The 19,847-nt window shown below is 40.5% G+C and overlaps 1 protein-coding gene across 9 annotated transcripts in view; it reads left to right on the top strand.

The window, feature by feature from the left end:
* The window catches only part of CD44 (CD44 molecule (IN blood group)), an 82,617-nt gene that overhangs the window by 41,269 nt on the left and 21,501 nt on the right, over positions 1-19,847 (top strand). For 3 of the 9 annotated variants that reach the window (XM_072969785.1, XM_072969786.1, XM_072969787.1), the window contains exons 4-5: positions 2,537-2,605; positions 5,093-5,323. In XM_072969785.1, coding sequence (XP_072825886.1) covers positions 2,537-2,605; positions 5,093-5,323 — 300 coding nt within the window. Of the gene's footprint in view, positions 1-2,536; positions 2,606-5,092; positions 5,324-9,354; positions 9,472-11,769; positions 11,899-13,158; positions 13,285-15,464; positions 15,579-16,050; positions 16,159-18,951; positions 19,081-19,847 lie in introns of all 9 variants that reach the window. The other 6 variants (XM_015251765.3, XM_072969780.1, XM_072969783.1 and 3 more) reach the window with 5 other exon arrangements.

The following is a 19,847-nucleotide window of genomic DNA, read 5'->3' on the forward strand; positions in this document are numbered from 1 at the left end:
TCAGCATCCATCTTAGTCTGCTTGCCAGCTTTGATGCTCTTTATAAAAGTTAGGGTGAATTGGAGCGTGAAGGGGCGCCATTTGAACAAATGCTTTAATCATTTGCAAGACTCTCTCAGTGTTTTTGACATCACGCTTCATTCTATTACAACTTCATTCCTGGAAATTCCCAGGGCACTGCTGTTACCAGCAGTTGTATTTGAATTTCGGGGAGGTTATTCCATCCCTGCCATTAAGAAGTCATGTTCCAAAGACCTGTTTCTGGGTCTCTGCAGCATAACAGTACCAGAAACATCTCACAAGTCAGGCCAATTTCGGGTGGTATCCCCGAAACAGAGCAGGTCGATACTCTTCAAGACCTCCCAGGTTGGCTGTTGGCCCTGATTTTCAAATGAGGGAATCTTTGGGAACATTTTTTGAAAATTGTAAAAATGTAAAGAAATGTCCCCCATGACCTGTGAATTCCTCCAAAACAGGGACAAGAAACATTCATCTTTTGCTCCTTGTTTGTAATGTGATCTCTCATATGTGTTGAGTAAATGCTTGATATGAATAAAGGAACAGATGGATCTGAAACTTAATTTCTTATGGCATTGCCATTCAGGGTTTATCTGAATGTTTCTTGACCTGTTTATAGTTGCAGACCATTTTGGGGCTTAACATCTCAGGTACATTTACTGGAAGGATGGACTGTTGGGAAATTACATTGGTACTTTTTTTCTTTGTTATTCGTTCAGCGAATATTTGAGTGCCTCTCTGTCCCCATCACACATACATGTTCCAGCCAAGACAGATACAGTTACTACTAATCTTGGGGAGCTTACGTATTTCTGTGGAAATGGGTGGGTAGCAGGGGTAAGGGGATGGGAGATGTGCTGTCACGTAAAATGAACAAGATAATTTCAGATAAAGGTAAGCCCGAAGAAGAATAAATGAGAACAAGTATGTAATGGTGATGGGTGTTGGGGAGATGCGAGGGGCTCTTCTGGATTGGATGGTGAGGAATGGTCTTTCCAAGGAGGTGACTTTCTCTTTGAAGAGTCTCTCTTTTGAAAAATCTTTTAATCAGCCCATGCAAGAATGGCTATTTCTAAAACCTACTTTTCTCCAGTTGAATATATAAAGCTGCTGGTTACTTTTACCGTGAGACAAAAGGATAAGCAGGTAAAGGACATCCCTTGTATCTGTGGGAAAAGATGCTCCTAGGAACTGGAAAGCGATCAAACCCTGTTTTGTTCAAATTGTGTTTTTGTCCAATGTCATGAGCACCCAGCGATTTATGCAGGACCTTTCAAATACTTATGATGCCAGACTTCCTTGTGATAGCAATCTGCCTGCCCGCCGCCCTCTATCCATTCACCTGTCCATCCATTTATCTGTCCATCCATCCATCCCTTTTTGTTCTTTCCTCTTTGCCAAGAAGCAACTCTAGAAGAAATTAGCCTAACAAATGTTTCCATTTTACATTAAAGCACACACACACACACACACACACGGTATAATAGCTGTCATACAAAAATGAATCCAACCTTTCTATAACTGCAAAGCCAGTTCAAAGCGCTTTGAGTTTGTAGTACTCAACACAAGGTGCAGTTACGGACTAGAGCATTTGGGCATGAATGGAACGATTGGTTAAAGCATCCTACAGGCTTCCTTTAGGACTCAAGGGAGGGCAGGCAGGGTAGAACCTCCAGGTCTGCTTTCAGAGGGCCTTAGACAGTGCTTCTCAAATCACTGCTCGTAACATTTATGGGTAGTCAGGCAGGCCCAGCGTACAGTCAGAAATTTTTATTCCCAAAGAAGAGGGAAAGTAGAAGAGGACAAAAGACAAAGAAGCCAGAGGTACCCATGGTGAGATTTGCCAAAGCAGTGGTCCCCGGAGGTGATGTGAACACCTAGACCAAAGGTGGACAACCTCAGAAACTACTTGGTGAGAAGCAGTCTGCAGAGTAGGCACTTAAGGATTTTAGTTAAATAAATTATTTAATGCATTAATAAAAAGACAAAAGGTTGGTTTTTGAAAAATTCTGCTACCCCTAAATTCTTTGTTGATTATTTTAATCTTCAGATTCTCATGCTGTTCATGTTGATAAGCATTTGATTACATTTGTTGGCCATGTTGTCCCATCATTTCTATATATTATTGGGATTACACATGATTTCCTCATTATAGTTCATACACTTCTTTATTTTAACATGACATTTATAATAACAAATTTTTAAAATATAACTCCTAACATACGCCTCATTAGAGAAGGACCATGTCTGTCTTATTATTATTCTGTACCAGCCTCCCACAGCCCCTGGTGTGGAATATATATGTTGGTTAATGAATGGATTTGTTGGCTTGGGAAGAGGAACAGATAAGCTTCCAAAAGTGTACAAAGTGAAATGAAAGTGGAAAAATGCATCACAAAGTTCAGAGAATTTCTTAGGAGACTTAATCAAGCTTCAGAAACTTGTCATAATAGAAATGGACATTAATTATGCTCATATTTTTAGTGTTCTCATGCCTTTTTTTCTTGTCTACCTCTAGCTCCACCTGGAGAAGATTGTACGTCAGTCACAGAGCTGCCCAGTGCCTTTGAAGGACAAGTTACCATCAGTACGTATCTCTTCTAACCTTGAATGCGTTTCCCCGCTCTTGGGCAAAGGATCAGGTGCATTTCCTGTCTTTTGTATTTGAAAAGAATAGCACTCATTTCCCTATGACTAGGGACACTGACTATGATTTACCATCCCTTCGCCTTTTCCTTCAGTGACTTGAAACTGCTATCTGGTTTACCCCAATTCTTTGTTCCTCAAACTTTAGTCATTTGAAAACTTGCACTTTTTTTTTTTTTGCATCTCTGTGGACATGGCACTGTCATTTACTTGGTATTTTTCATTTAATTGACCCATTCTTTTCTACTTAAAATACATTTTTCAAAAACTGCAAATGGAAAACCAACATCCTGATCATAAATAGAAGGTAACCTAATTTAAACGTAGGAAAAATTCAATAATGTTCTTAAATTCTAGCTGCTGAAGGCTCTGAGTCTGAACTCTAGGCTTTCTCTCAGGGAAGGGGGATTAATAAGTTTTAGGGGTAGGGGGCATTCCACACAGAGTTTCTGTTTGATTTAACTGGATTGTTGAGAAATGATAATACATTTATCAGTGTACAACCTTCCTGCTACGTGTTTCAACATTATTTACACCATGTCAACCTAAAAATCATCTTGATTATCCCCAGAAGTAGGCATTTGGCACTTCAGCAAACAGAGTATTTCAGCCAGAACTTTTGAATAGGTCACTCTATTAACCCTGATCTGATTGCCTCTGAGCCTCATTTTTTGAGAAGCATCACAGTGATGAGGAGACTGGATTTCTGCCTCCTAAGAGCCAGACCCCTTGGTGTGCATAGGGACAGTGGTGGTGGCGGCAGGGGGACTAGAATCTTTCTGGACCACAGAAATCCAGCCCCTCCTCCCCACCTCCACTATTATATAAGGGATTGCCCCTGACCTATACTTTGCAAAAGGAAGAGGAGGCTTGCAGTGTGAGATGTTCTGGCTACATCAGGCTGGTTTGAAATCCTAGTTTTTTACCATCTGGCTGATCTTAGAGGGATGACTTACTCTTTCCTAGCCTCAGTTTTCTCATCTGGCTAATGGAACAACAAATGAGGTTTGTCATGAAAATTAGGAAAGATAATGTGTCTGATGCCTGCCTGGCCTGTGGCAGATGCTCAAGAAGTGCCCCATTTTCTCAATCCCTGTAGATCTTTATCAAAGTCCAGACCTGTTCAAGGTTGGTCCTATTTCCTTATCAGATCTTCATCTGCAGAGATTATCAGAGTGATTGAGACTCTGGGATACTTTTAATATATGTTTTATTAACAGTTCCACTTGGGCAAGCAAGATAGGTGGACAAAAATAATCTTTAGCCCTACCAGTGCAATGTAGCAGAAAATCATTTCAGCTAAATGCACATTTGTGCATTGAGGGACCCACACTTGAAGGCAGCAGACACTTTTAGAGGGGAACAGTGAACGACTTCCTGCTTTTCTTCCTCCTGTCATTCTAGTCATTTCTTTGTTTAAACCAAAGATCTTGATCTTTATGTCCATCTGTGCTTCTTAATTTCAGGTTGAACTTCACAGAATGTAGCAGAGGGTCTGCCAATATTTAAGCATGCTGATTTCTCAGCCGGCAGTAGGAGTTCACTTAAACTGACAAAATTGGCACCTTAGAAAGAAAATCTAATTCTTTGTGCCTTTGTAAATGTACAAGCATACATCAGAGACACTGTGGGTTTGGTTTCAGACCACCGCAATAAAGTGAATACTGTGATAAAGATTTTGTTTGTTTTCCCAGTGCACATAGAGCTTACTTTTACACTCTGCTGTAGTCCAAGTGTTCAACAGTAGTGTGTTTTAAAAACATACATGCCTTAATTAAAAATACTTTATTGCTAAAAAATGGTAACCATCATCTGACAGCACAAGAGTTGCCACAAATCTTCAATTCATGAAAAACACAGTATCTGCGAAGCCCAATAAAACGAAGCACAGATAAACCAGTAACGCCTGGTTGATCCCTGCAAAGACTGCTGGCCTCTTTGTCTCCTAGTTTAAATCCTTTTTCAAATAGGTGGAATTAGTAACAACAAATATCACATGGACTTCAGAAGGGAGGGTGGGAACCAGGAGGAAGAATGATCACTTATTGAGCACTAACTGTATTTTGGATACAATGTTAAGCACTTTCCATACAATGACTCCTGTAGTGCTCACGACAGAAGGTGGTGTTATCCCATTTTACACATGATGAAACTGAAGCTCGGTTACCTGCCTTGTCTAGAGCCACACAAAGCTGGGATTCAAACATGAGGACTCCCAAGCACACCTGCTTCCCTCTCCCCGTTTCCAGGGTATGAGGGTGAGTAGGGGAGGGTTCATTTCCTTAGTGCATCGGCCACTCTGTGTTGTTTTGCTCAATAAAAAAGGAAAGTGGCTTTGAAGTCACTGTCTCATATGATAACCACAGTCTTTCCTATAGTCAGGACACGTCAGCAGGCAAGTTCTCAAAGTGCCTTCTCTGTCTCCCAGCCATCGTTAACCGTGACGGCACCCGCTACAGCCAGAAAGGGGAATACAGAAGGAACCCCGAGGACATCAACCCCAGCAACACGCTCGACGATGACGTGAGCAGTGGCTCCAGCGAAAGAAGCACTTCCGGGGGTTACAGTATCTTCCACACCCACCTTCCAACTGCGCACCCGACCCAAGACCAAGGCAGTCCCCCGGTCTCTAGCAACCCGGAGAACACCGCTGCTACCAGTAAGGAGAATAAGTCACTGTGCTTTCCAATAGCGATGCGTTTGCAGAAAACATCTCTGGTCTTCCCCGAGTGCTAGGCACTCGTGTGTTGATTGTGATAGAAGGTGGTGACCTCATTTGGGGCGGAGGCGGGCTACGGTGTGTGTCAGTGCGCTGTATGCATTGACTGCGACTGCCTGCAATTTTTTTTTTTCATCTACGAGAAATACCTTATTGGAAGTGTTTTAGGAGAACATCCCTTGTTGATGAGATGTGATGGTTCAAGCCTGGTGCGGAAGCTATTCGCATTTTCGCGTGTTTCCTTCTTGTTTTTACCCACCTATGGATAAGATTGTTTTTGTAAATTGGGATGGTGGTGTACACATACCATCCATCTGCTACTTTCTTCAGCTTCATTTTATATTTTTATGTTCTAACCTGATTTATGTTCATGTTCTTAATTGTGTCCTTAATTATTATTAGTCATAGTCACCATCCATGATTGTCTAAACAATTCCTTTGTTTTTGGTCTGAGGAAGTGTATCTGAAGGAGTTATCTGATCAAATTAAACCTTTTTAAGAGTTTTATATCCCAGCCGATAGGGGAAGGCTCTTAATACTTGCTTGGTTATGTGGCTAATTCATGACTTTGGGGCCGCTGGAGCAGAGATATGTAAACATTGCACTGGATTTCTTGGGGTTTGGCCCCTGGTGCTTCACTTTCATTGGAAAGTGTTGACATCTTCCTCTTGTCTCCGTTTTTGCTTCCCTCTCTGCTTTTTCCCTATGGTTTGTTTTAAAACAGGTTTCCAGATTGGCTGCGTTCCTCCTGTGGAGGATTATTCGAACTCAAACAAGACATCTGCCTCCTGGGCAATTTTCCCAGTATGGTGTGGATTTTCTCTTTTCCTGGCTACAACTCTTGAGGGGTGGAACTCTGAGCTCCAAAGAGTGTGGCAGAAATGTCCTGGTCTTGCACATGCTCAAGACGGGGCCCTTTTCTCTTCCTCATCGCCCAGAAGCCAGGGTAGTCTCCTGAACACTGTGATGTAATAATGTAAGGTTACTTTCTCAACGGTGTTCTAAATTTCAGTTAGCATCTTACTGAGGGGGTGGTACAAATAGGACTGGGTTCTGGTCATCCCCGGCAGATTCTGTGAAACATTTCAAAAGCAGATGTTTTCAAATTGCCCATGATTTCCCAGACTATTGGCTCTCTGGAGAGGGTGTCACTGTATTGTCTATAATCGCACAGACGATCCTTCTTGAGAGAAGCCTTCCCAGCCGCTTCCTGAGTTCCCCGCCTTTGTAAAGTAGCCACGTTGAAGGTGGTTATCACCCGGGCATGCAGTTTTGTCAGATGTTGGCCAACACAACTGTTAGTGCTTTCAGTGGGAAGCAGATCAGGTCTATCCTCAAGTCCCATTTCCCACCGAAGAAAAAAATCGGGCCAAAATATATCTCATGGGAGCCAGAAGAAATTAGCAGTCAAGCTGCTAATAGCCTGTGTAGAAGAGTATTTCACATGTGCTTTAGAAAAGGCAATGAGGACATTTTATAAACATTTCTAGCACATCTTTTAAGGACTGCACCTTTCCTGCCTAAGTTAGTCAGCAAACATATTTTGAAGACCTACTATGTACCAAGCTATTCTAATGCTTGGGATCCAGTGGTAACCACTATTAGGAAGTAATATTGATGAGAAGGAAGGCCTAGTAAGCTAGCCATTCATTCTGCTAGTATTTGAGGTCTCCTTTGTGCCAGGCATTGCTGTACTTACTGGGGACTCAGAGCTGGACGTGTCTTCATGGAGCCTGTGTACCATTCAGAAATCAAGGGAATGATTTAGTTAAGTGTGTTTTCTTAACTAAAACAGTTCAGGATTTGAGTTGAGAAAAGAATTATGCTTTCCTCTTTCCAGAGCACTTAGGTAAGTTTCTTTTAGTGGTTTAGAAAGAGACTCATGATGTCCAGCAGAGTGAGAACAGGGCCAACCTGAGAGTCAGGGATGTGCTGTAGGGGCCAGGAAGGCCAGTGGTGGCTCCAAATAAGTCAACTCATGCAAAGAAAACTGTCAAAGAAAACGATCGGGTAGAAACTTGACTGCAGCCTACGGTGTACTCGAAACAGTTAGTGCTAATAAGTTCCTGAATAGACCGTATTTACCAAATCCAGTAAGGAGAGTCCTTAAGCCTCGTGACTGTTGGACTGAGAGGTGGGACTCAGTGAGAGGGAGTGATTGCAAATCCTCCTTGATGCAGGCAGGGGGGCAGAGGTCAAGGAGGGCTGGCTCAGTACAAAGAAGTGCATCTTGGGCTTGCGCGGCTCATTCCATCCTTAAGCGTCCTTAGTGGGTGGCAGTAGGGAGAGCCAGTAAGAACCACCATCTGGGTAGGTTTTGACTTCCAGCAGGCTTTTTATTATAAATGTTTTTGGAAAAGTCTTCCTAGAGTCAGCCTCTTCTCTGTTGTTGATCTGGAATCCTTTGGAATCCAGTAACTTAAACGAATTCAAGAAGCAGACTCCTATTTGGAAAGCTCTATTTCCTTGTCTTCTGGGTTATATATTTTTTAAATACATATTTAAAATATATATTGTATATATTTATTATAATAATTATGTAATATATATTTTATATAATATATTTGTGTATATATGTATTTTTTGGTCTGGCATGGTCCACTTGGGTGGAGAAAATTGAAAACTGTGCTGCTTAGGCAGTAGCTTTTATTTTTTTTTCTTTTTCCCCAAATCTCATACAACTCTTTTTAGGAAGACAGAAATGATGCCTATTTCTGTCTCACTCTTGTATGTTTCCTTCCTGTTGGTCCCTACCTGATGTACTATAGGGTGAGGGAGGCCACAGTTCTGCATCTTTCATAACGTTTCTGAGGGAAGAATGAGCTCTCTGCAGATTTTCCAGGGGGTTGCCCAGGTTTAACTGGGTGCGTGATTGGTGAAATTGCCTCCTGTCTGTCTAGTTCATCCTGTGCAAATGTGTCCTTTGTAGCACAGAACGTATTGTGTGGGCAGTTAACACTGGATGTGTTTAGAATCAAAGCTTTTAACCTGGAGTTCATGGACTTCCAGTTGACTCGATTGGCCATGAGGCATTCAAAGGTCACCTGAAATAATATGCAAAACTTTGAAACTGTGTATGTGTAGGATCTGTTTTTTGAGGAGAGAAGCCATAACTTAGATCAGATTTTCAACGTGGCATATGATTTTAAATGGCTTTTAAAAATCTCAACTGGTTTAGATGTTTATCCTGATGATCTTTGCCATTCTGCTTCTACAGGGAAACATTCTGGACTCAAGTCCAACTTGAGAGTCAAGTGGGAGATTTCAGATTGCAAAATAGCACTGGTTATCTTTTCTCTAATTTGAATAGAGTCCAGAATTTTTCAAGCTTGGGCAGTTTTATTTCCTTTCTGGAAACACACTCTGAATTAGAATTAAAAGTGACGGGAAGTGATGGATGAATACTTGAGGAAGCGTTATCTGATTTCAACACTTTGAACACACACTCTTTGCAAAGTTCCTGCTCGAGTATGAAGCTTAACTTGAGATTAACGAGTGTGGGTGGAACTTTGAAATGCTAGTTGTCATCACAAGCTACCTAAGTAAAATGCTAGACAGACCCAAAAGATACAAGCAAGCAGTTCTAAAGATACTCCGAAAATAAATGAATGAAAAGCAACTTTATGAGATGCTAATTTCAGCTCATGCCTGGGTCACCCAATCAAGTAGACAGAAAATCTCTTTTCCATAATTGGTTCTTAAGTTGCTATTTGATTTTGCTCTGAGCCTGTATTCAAGAGGCTCAGTTGGAAGAATGAGTAGTACTGAATTGATACCCATACAGAATTTGCATTTCTGATGTTGTCCTAAGATTCTAAGAGGCTTTCGGAGACTGCAAAGATAAAACCAGGCCTCCATCTTTCTTGTCTGATCTTCATTCTATAATATATATGTACATTATACATAGATGGAACTGAGATAAAGATTTTATAGAAAGACCTCACTAAATGATATTTTTATAATTGATCCAGTTACTTCAACTGTGCACTCAAACAGTCATGCAGCCACTCAGGAGCAAAGTAATTGGATGTGGTCCTGGTATGGTAACTCACGGCCTAAGACTCAGGATCAGACAACAGCAACGACAGGTAAACTGTTACATCTTTTGCTCATCGTGTTGCCCTGAATGCCAAGGCCTTCAGTGTTGAGGAAGAGGACATCCATTCTCATGCCGAAGCTTCCTGCTGATGCTCTGTCATCATCTTTAGTGAGAACAGGGTGTGGGACCATTCAATTTATGAGAGGCCCACGGGTCTGAGGATATGACTGGATTCTCCTAAATGTCCTCCTTGTTTTCCATTTGGCAACATGCACATAGAATCAGAATTACTTTTCCCTCAGAGGCTTCAGTTGGGAGATTTGTTCAGAACACGTCTTCTTGAAAGAAGTCTATTAGAAAATGCCTACTCCTATTTTCTGCTGATCTAATTAGCACAGCCAATCATAATGCCAGAGGGAAATACTGATTTATGGATGGAAAGTGTCAGCCCTGGATTCTTGTTTGGATGTCTAAAACCTCAACTGTGAAATGCAGGAACTGACTTGTTGCTTTATGTCAGAATCTGAGCCTCTAACAAGCTCCCTAGATGCCTGACTATTAATTTTAAATCATTATAAAGTGTTTCGACTTGAGAGCTTTTGATGGGAAAAGATTCAAAGTCTATAGCCATTGGAGATTATAAGCATATGTTCATTTGTTAACTTTCATTGATGGAGGATACGGCTATATTTCAGAATAATTAGGCATTCATTTTGCAGAAGAAGAGTTATAAAAATGGTCCTTTACAGACGGGAGTATAGCTCAAGTGGTAGAGTGCATGCTTAGTATGCACGAGGTCCTGGGTTCCATCCTCAGTACCGCCTCTAAAAATAAAAAATCCTACTTACCTCCCACCACCACCAAAATAAAATAACTAAGTAATACAATAATAAATAAGTAAAAAATATTTTTAAATGATCCTCTACATTTGCTTAGCTTATAAGACATTGAATAAACTGTATTTTTTATTTGGGCTGTATTATTTATTTCCTTACTCCTGTAAGGAAAATAGTGCTTATGTGATGTTACGGTTACATATCATAGTGATTAAGATAATGCTGAGAGGAGGGAGAGAGATTGCCTGCAGAATAAAGAAATGCTATTTTAAAATGTTTACAATGTGTATCTTCATAGGACAAACACTGTGAAGGAGAAAGTCTTCTTGTCAGTACTTCATCTTGGGCTACTCCTGTGCTTTCTTGATAGCTGGAAAAAGAAATCTAACTTACTTTACTTTTGTATTTGGGTGTAATAATGGCTTCGGCTTCTCTCCTCGAACTTTTTCTCAGTTTGTTATCTACTATTCTCTACTCTTCCTCTGATGGACATCCTGGTTGCAGAAATGGCAGTGTTTGGAAGCTTTCCAACCAAGACTCTTGCTTCTTGTCTTGTTCATGAGATCATGGGCTCAGTTCTTCTCTGTCTTGCCTGATTGATTATTCTGTTTTCAAAGACTGGGACTCAGAATATTCTGTTCTGCTTTGCAAAATCTAGTGCTGATGTAAAAGTGACCATGGGCAAGGCTGCTAGAGGATTTGGATGCTAAATGGAGAAAAGTGGAACAGCATCTTTTTCAGTCTTCCATTTCCCGTGTCCTTCTTCCACGTGTTTCGGGTTGCTGGGGCTTTGTGTCTGGGACTGCTGGCAGAAATATCATGCCCTAAATTATTGGTGATGATATTGGTTGGCCAAGATGGAGTATGTAGAAGACAAAAGGCTAGGACTCTGAAGAGCTGGGTTTTGGAATCATGGATGCTCAGATTTGGAGAGGATCTTAAATGGTCTAGTTCAATCAACACTTCTGATCTTTTGTTAATGTCTTACACATAATGTTTTCCTGCTAAGTGATCTTTCCGATGGTAGGGAATGCAATACTTTATGCAAAAGCTCACTGTTGGATGGTTCAGATGATTGATTACCTTTTTAAATCCAACATCTGGAAGAATATTCATCCCCTTGAAATTCTCACCAGCGGTCCTCATTTGGCATTTGGGGAGCACAGATAAAAATGTAATCCCTGATTTACGTCACAGCCTTTCAAAATTCAAAGACAGTTCTCATGTTTTCCTCAAGACCTCTGTCTTGTTTAACCTTCTTAACAAGTCAAAGTCTGTCCAGATGAGGAGCATGAACCAGATATTTAAGGTCTTTCCATCTCTGACATTCTGTGAATCCCAGCTTGGGCTTCTGAAAGAAATGCAACATCTGTGCTTCTTCCTTTTCTTTCGCCGTCGATATCAAGTAGAGATGACACTTGGGCAGTAAAAGAGTGAAAGCATATGCAGTGCTGTTTCTTAGGAACTGATAATTAACCTTTCCGCACTCAATTCAATTATGATCACAACAGCTCTGATGATCACTAGTGGTACAACTTCCAAAACAGCAACCGAGAGGCAAGAAGCCCAGGACTGGTTTTCACGGTGGTTTCAGCCATCAGATTCCAAGAGTCATCTTGACACAACAACAATAACGGCTGGTAATGAGTTATTATTATCTCATTTCGTATGTTTTCTTGACAGTCTTCAGTAATTCTTGTTGACCTCGGGGATGCTGTCCAAGTCTGAAGTCCATTCTGGTTTCGTAAATGTTTTTGATGACTTTAGAAGGATAATGCGCTTTGTGATTTATGTTTGATTTTGTAACACTCATAAGCAGATTTCTTCCATGTGTCTCGGGAGGAGGCTAATAAGGGGGCTGTTAAAAAGGCGCTGGGTCTTTCTCGAAGACAGAACAAAATTTTGATTCTGAAAGATATTCTAAAATGATTGAAGTCATGAAACGTTCTTGACTTTTTATGAGAAAATAAAGTGGCATAGCTAGAGCTAACAAAACACAGAAAACCTCCAACAGTGAGACTGTTCTTGGGATAGATACTCATAGTATGAAAAGGCAAGTGGTCATTCCAAAAGATAGCATGAATCTCATTCAAAATGTAGAAAACCCCTTTTTCTTAAAGATAAAGAGAGATTGACCACTGAGTAACCACTGAGAAGAGGTGGAGGATTTCCACTTCCTTGCCTATGACTGATTGCATCCAAAAGGGGAAAAGTGAACATTTCCCCCAATACTGGCTACAGTCCGCTCTAGTCAACCCTTTTGGTTGACTAATAAATGCCAGGCATGGTTTTTCTGTTGATTGACTAACTTTTTTTTCCCTGCTATATGCGGAAGTGTTACTGGGAACTGCAGTGTAGCTTTTGTTTGCATTCAGAGCTACAGAGACTGCGTGCTGGAGAAGACCAAAAAGTGAATTGGCCCATTGTGAATACAACTAACGGGTTTTAGAAATGATTGGCATGGGTTTAGATTCCAAGATTTTTCTAAAGGTGGCTTGACAAAACCAATAGGCATGTGCGAAATCTTTTCGTTCTATTCTTGACATTCTAGCTTTAATGGCATAGGCTTCACAAGTTAATAATAAATGCATCTGAAAGCATGAGGGAGTGTTTATCGGCTTTTTTTTTCTTTTACCTCTTTGGTGGGGTTATGTCCACATTTATTCTTTTAACTTCCTTAATAAGAGTGTTCAATTGGAAAGATCCTCACTAATTGTTTTAGGATCTCTATATTAGCTTCAGAGACCAGACTATAAGCATTTGGGATGTACAAGTCAAATGTCTCACTTTTTTTCTTATAATCTTGGGAATTCCGTTATACATTCTGTGCCTGATTTCTTCCTTTGTCAAATGGGTTGCTTGGCATCCAGCTCAGCCACTAACGCAAGTCACCACAACAGGTACGGATTCAAATATCATCTCAGCAGGCTGGGAGCCAACTGAAGAAAATGAAGATGAAAGAGACAAACAGCCCAGTTATTCTGGATCAGGCATTGATGATGATGAAGATTTTCTCTCCAGCACCAGTAAGAATAATCCATTCCAGTAGAACCATTGCTGCCAGATGTATCGATTAATCCGAGTGATGCCCAGTAGTGATTTCCAATCTTGGGAAACAGTTAATATGAAAAATGAACATAAGCCTATACATTAGTTATACCTTGATGAGACTGTGAAGGAAGAAACTGCTTTTTGTTTGTGTTTTTTTTTTTTTAATGGAAGCCAAAACGTATTTGGAGGAGAAGTGGGAAAAATATCTTTTATGCAATTCCTAATGCCTCATGTTCTTCCTGTTTGGTTTAAGTGTTAAAGCTGAGCTACAACAAAACAGGGCCAATTCTTAAAGACAAATAGTGAAACCACTGCCTAATGGTACCCAAATTGGTGGCAATTATAAAACTTTTTGAGAGCAGGGACTGAAACTGAGCTGAAATATCCCCTTAAAAAATTCAAAGATTCATCTAATATTCTACCAGATGACTGAGTTTCCTGTTCATGCCTGTAATGATCAAAGATATTACTGAACAGAGATGAGAATCTTGAGCCTGATTTTATTACAGCTCTCCTTTTTTTTTTTTTCAGAGAAGGTGTACCTTTGGGGTGCTATGTGAGCTCTCTCAGGTCATTGAAATTATGTCCATTCTGTTGAAACTTGAGAGTTTCATTCCCAAGAGGCCAGCACCCCAGGAGGGAGGGCTCCAAAGGAAGAGCTTAAGCCCAAGTGCATCTGAATGGAGGACATTGATACAATAAATACCAGAGATGAACTAAATGCTTTATATCTAAGCTTGTAGGGAGTATATCCTTCAGCTGGACATCTCCACACAGCTTAGTCTAGGGAACAAGGAAACTATCTTTAGTAACTTCAGAAAGAAAACCAAATAACCCCAAACACTGGAGATTTATACTGTCTCCTGAGTTCGGAATGTGGCCACATCTTCTAGGTGGGGCCATCGTAAAGATGTGGTCTTGATATCTGAGAAACTAAACTCTTGGGTGGTAAGCCAAACAGATTAAGCTGAAAATAAAACATACGCTCATACTCCAGGGGAAAACTTCCCTTGATATTTTCTCATCTCTGTGGCATATTTTCCAATTTCAGCTCACTTTTCTTCTTGGCACCTGTGCACGTAATTCAGCAGGATGCCCGACTTTTTTCTGTTGGGGTGTGGTAACTGCCACTTTCGCATGCTTATTGAGAATGTGGTTAATGGCTCTAAACCTGACTTCATTAATTTGTGAAATAGAGCTGAAAGTATTATAGTTCTGAAAAGAGTTTTGTATTATCTGGGCATCAAAATAAAAGTTGGAAAGAATTAGGATGGATTTACAAATAACCCCTCACAAAAGACACAGATTCTGATTTCGTCGTGGTTTTGCCAGGTGCATCTCTTACTCCAGCCCTACTGTTTTGGGTGACAGCATCAGGGCCCTGGTGGATGGACGCCACTTTTTAGTTTCCGGGAGCTTCCGCGGATGGTGGTTGGTTACTTAACGGTGTTTTTCTACTGAATGTATGCATCTTGGTTTTCTTTCATTGGCTGTGAATGGCTTGCTTGTGAAATGCTTTGTTTTGGGCGAGAATACTGTAAGCGTTTGATAAATATTCAGAAATGTATAGCTGAGTCATATGGCTGTTCTAGGTAGCTATTCTTTCTTGGACTCATCTCTAGGAAAGCTCTGGCTGCTCATGGTGTTTCTTTCCCCACCAAAACTGCTAATGAAGTGAAGTGGTCATCGTGGTATAACTTCCAGGTGTCTACGCTTCAGCCAGTGGATCTCCGTGTTGCTCACTTGCCAGTGATATGAATTCCCTGGGCTTTCAAGCGCAGAGGGTACTTGCAGACTGCATGGATGGGCAAAGCTCTGATGCCTTTGGTTATCCTCGGTGGAGGGCTGGTGTTTTCAAAGCTCTTCTTCCTCCTGCTGCAGCTTCTTTGGCTGCTTTCTCCAGAAGATCTCATGTTCTGACCCCAGCGTATTCTCTGACAGAATGCAAAGGACACTGAGATGCTTAACAGTATGGCTGAATCAAGCTGAAGGAACTCTGCTTTCCCGGCATTTCTACTTAACCGTCTATACCACCTGGTATAGATGATTTACTTTATAGACTAAAGAAGGGAGAAATGTGCAAAGCAAGTGGTGAACTCCAGAGTAAGCTCCAGAAATAACATTTGCCTAATTACTTCAATCATCATTATCACAGTTTCAACTACACCCCGGGTTTTTAACCACCCACAACAGAACCAGGATTGGACCCAATGGAGCCCAGGCCATTCGAATCCAGAAGTATCGCTTCAGACAACCACAAGGATGACTGGTAATGGGTTATGCATACTTAATTAAATATTTTTTTCCCTCAAAGTCTTTGATGTTGCAAAGATCAATCATCGGGACACAGTGGGAAATTTAGTTAATATCTCATCACAAATTTTTAGTGAACTTTCATGAGGATACTCAGGTCAGCTTAGGAGTCATTTATCAATTATATCATCTGAGCACAGGATATTTTATGTTGCTTCATTTTAAAAATGAATGCATTAAAATGGTTTGTGATACTGCCCTTGACAAAATGGATATAGTGGAATAAAAGGTAAACATTAAGAAAGTCCATGCCCGTTGGTTTTCCCTTGGGAGAGATGAGTGAAGTCACTCAAAAGCATTGAAGGTAGATGCTCAGAGGTACCATTTAGGCACAGGACCATTAGAGGTCATGTACTTTAGTGGAAGAACAGAATCATCAAAAGTTGATTGATAAAAAGTCACTGTGTGTATAACCATCATCACGACAGATGTGGACAGAAGTAGCACCAGTGCTTATGGAGAAAAGTGGACCCAGACGCCACACTCGTCTTTCAGTCACCATGATGAAGAGGAGACCCAGCATTCTACAGGCACACGTAAGAAGGATGGTGGTCAGCAGTCCTGGCTGAGATGAGTTAGGGAAGTCATTCCAAAGAATAGGGAAGACTCTTGTGTAGACACTGGCTACATCTTCTATTTCCACACAATAACTTCTCTTATCCCCAGAGCGTGAAAAGCTGCCAAATATGTGCCCAATTTCTTAGAATTTGGGGGGAAAATGCTAACTTATCAGATTGCCTAAATGGCCAAAATGTCTAAAAAGTTAAAATGTTTAAAAATATGTGAGATATTTGAAGAATCTGTGTTAAAGATTCCCAGAGTTTCCATCTGGGTAATCTGTGTGTTTTCATGGAAATGTATGATGTGTGTTCTTTTGATGCCTGTAGTGGGACCTGGAAAGAAAACATGAAAAGTGCAATGATCTTTGAAATCTTTACTTTCTATGAAGATCTTTGATGAATCCAGTTTCTTTTTCACATTCTGTTCCTCACTGCATTGTAGAAAGGCACCCCTTGTACCCCTTGGAGGAACGTTAGTAGCTCAGATGGTCTGCATTTGAATTCCATGACTGTTGTTTTTCTGTTTTTAAGCCCAGGGTAACTCTTGGGGAAGGCTTTGATGCTGTTATTCCTACTTATGTGCAAACATCTCAGGTTTCCTAAAACAATTTCAGGTCTCACTGCTGGACTATGAGGATAGAACAAAAAAAGAAATAAGAAGTGTACACTCTTCTTTTTTTAAAATCTTCCTCTCAGGGAGATGCTTATGATGTTTGGAATAAAAGAAGATTTAGCTTAGGATAATAGCTCGTAGCATGGTTAAAATTATGTTCAACGATCATTCTCATAGCCTGGAATACTCCTAAAGCAGAAATGTAAGAAATAATCACTTAGAGGCAAAAAGAGTTTGGGAATCCATGATTGAGGACGTCCTCAGACAACAAAAGAAATGTCTCAGACATCAGCTAGGACTGAATAGGTTAATAAGTCTTGGGCATTGTATTGATTACGCCCAACAGGCCTACGTCTCATTATTTACCCCAATAGATTTGATACACGCACGAGGTTTACGAGGTGAGTTAACAAGAGTCTTTTGATAGAAGAAGAAATTAAGAAGCAGAGGTCTCTTCAGAATGGGATTCTGTACCCGTCCCTTTGGGTCCTAACAGTGTATCTTAGAAATTATTTAAGACAGTTTGTACTTAAAAAGCAGAAAACTATTTAGGAGGTTTGGAATTCATGAGCCTATTGCCAAAAGGTGGGGGGAAGGGGCATCATTACTGGAGGGTAGTTGAAATACGGGACAACACAGAACTGAGCAGAGAGGAAGCAGCAGCTGCTATGGCAGGTCTATTACCAGGACTCTCAAAACAAAGAGATTCTGATTGGTGAGCTCTGGGCTTTATCCAAAGAACATCACAACTTCTAGAAGAGATCCAACCTTCATATTTACAATGGAAATCCTATCCCCTGCTAACCCATATGTTGAAAGCAACAGAAGATTACTGGATCTTTAAAGGATCATTGTGTTTATAAAGACAGTGGTAAAAGAAGTATAGAGCAGTGGTGGGGTGTGTGTGTGTGCATGCATTTTTTGGTTTGTTTTATTTTTCTTTTTTTTAAGCTTTAAGTAGGCAATCTATGTTTGGCTTAATTTTTTTTTTTTTTTTGTAATTACACCCAGTGTTTCTTCTAACTTCATTATTTGTCAGGAGGTAGTGATTTAGTCAGTGGGAGGTAAAATTTAAGAGTTTGTTTCTTTCTTTTCCTCCCTCTGGATAGCCAGTTAACCCCAGGAATGTTTTGGCCAATGCAAGGGTAAAATGAGGACAATACGTTTTATTTTTTTTTTAAGTCTTTGCTATTATCAAGTCATGTATATCATTTTCTAAAATAATGAAATACAACCAGTTTTACGAGTTGCAAAACATACTTCGAATTGGCAAGTTTACACACTCATTTTCTTTTTTTTATCAAGATATCATTGCTGTGTTATACACTCTCATTTTCTCGATGAACAAATAATTTACTATTAGTTGCTATAGATGAAAATGTCAGTGGCTTTCTGATTTTTCCCAAAGGCACCCTGATAGAATTTTACTTCATTCATTTTGTCCTTTTTAAAACTGAACAATTGCAACCCTGAGTGTTTGAAATTTTAAGCCTGTCCTACACTCCTTTTGTTTATATAAATGCCAAAGAGTGGTTAGAAAAATTTTCTTCCACTGAATTACTTTTGTTAAAAAGTAATTTTGGCAGTTTGGGATGCTCCATAGACATAACCTCGTAATATGTCAGTGGAGTAGCATCCCAGCCATTCCCAGCATCTTTCATGCTGGGCAGATCCACTGCTGGTGCGTTTCCAGTGTGTGTGGTTATGAGTCATGTGGCCACCATTTGGGAGAAGGCTTCCCACTAGGCTGGTGTTGTCATTGATTCTTGTATAATATATTGCTCCCCCCAAATCCCTGGAGACAAGAAGTTAATTTTTTGAACAAAGGGTTTTCTCAGACAGGATATATGAGTCCACAGACTCTAGTAAAATATGAATAATACTGGGAATTCATAGATCATGGTCTAGTCTTAAATTTGTCCCAGTCTGACTATATGATTTTGAGCAAATCAGAACTTCTTTGGGCTCTAGTTTTCCCTTCTGAAAAATCGAAGGGGTTTTCTGATACCCCTTTCAGTGTATCAGTGGTCTCGCTCCTTACTGCTTTCCTCTCCTACCTTCTCTCCTACATGTATGTGCTCTCAGGGTAGAAAGATATGTGTTGGTAAGGAAATTAACTGAACAATAATGGCTCACAATTGACATTCTTCTCACAGCCTGGGCAACCCCTAGTAGTACAACAGAAGAAACAGCTATCCAGAAAGAGCAGTGGCTCGAGAATGAATGGCCTGGGGAATATCCCCAAACACCAAAGGAAGACTCTCATTCAACAGCAGGGACAGCTGGTAATGGATGGTTTAACAGGCAAATTTGGGTGAAAACTTCCTCTTGGGTTAAACGTTGGGGATTGAGGGCAGTGAACAAGAAGACTTTGAAGGGACTGTCACAAGATGTTAAGGTTCCTTCATCAATGATGATGCCGTCGGCGCAGAGCCAACCCTTTAACTCTCGTAGCAAATTACGTGAAGAGCAATGGATTCAGGCACAGAAAGGAAACACAGGAAACATGCTCTTGCAGGTGTCACTCTCAGATCTAGTTTGGAGTATCCCCTAGTGAGACTGTAACAGAGACTCTGATCTTATAAAACACTCCCTTTTCCTTTGTAAAGGAATCTACCCTATGATGTGGGTCCAGCTTTACAACATAGTTCTATGAAACAGTGGGCTTGTTAGAAAGCATTTGTTCATAACCCCAGTATTTGAGGAAATGGAGCCAGACATTTTGAGAAAAATACCTGTCTGGTGTCATTTGGCCCTTTTGTCATGTTTGTTTGGAGATTTCTCCTTGAATATATAATGATTTCTTCTTAGATGTACAGAAAACACCTCTTGTCTATTCTTGAATTGTGGGATTGTGGAGATTGGACTCAAATCTTGTCATCATTTCTAAATGATGCCCGCTAACTTGGCTCTGCTGGCTCCCGTGCGTGATTCTTTTGTCTGTGTGACAGAAAGACTGAAATGCATCCTGCCTTGTTAAAGACTGTGAATACCATTTTCTTAGTTGGTGTCAGCGAGAACTATTCCCATGTTTCCATTTGCAACATAGACT

Source organism: Vicugna pacos, chromosome 10 (genome assembly GCF_048564905.1).
Source record: "Vicugna pacos chromosome 10, VicPac4, whole genome shotgun sequence".
NCBI lineage: Eukaryota > Metazoa > Chordata > Mammalia > Artiodactyla > Camelidae > Vicugna > Vicugna pacos.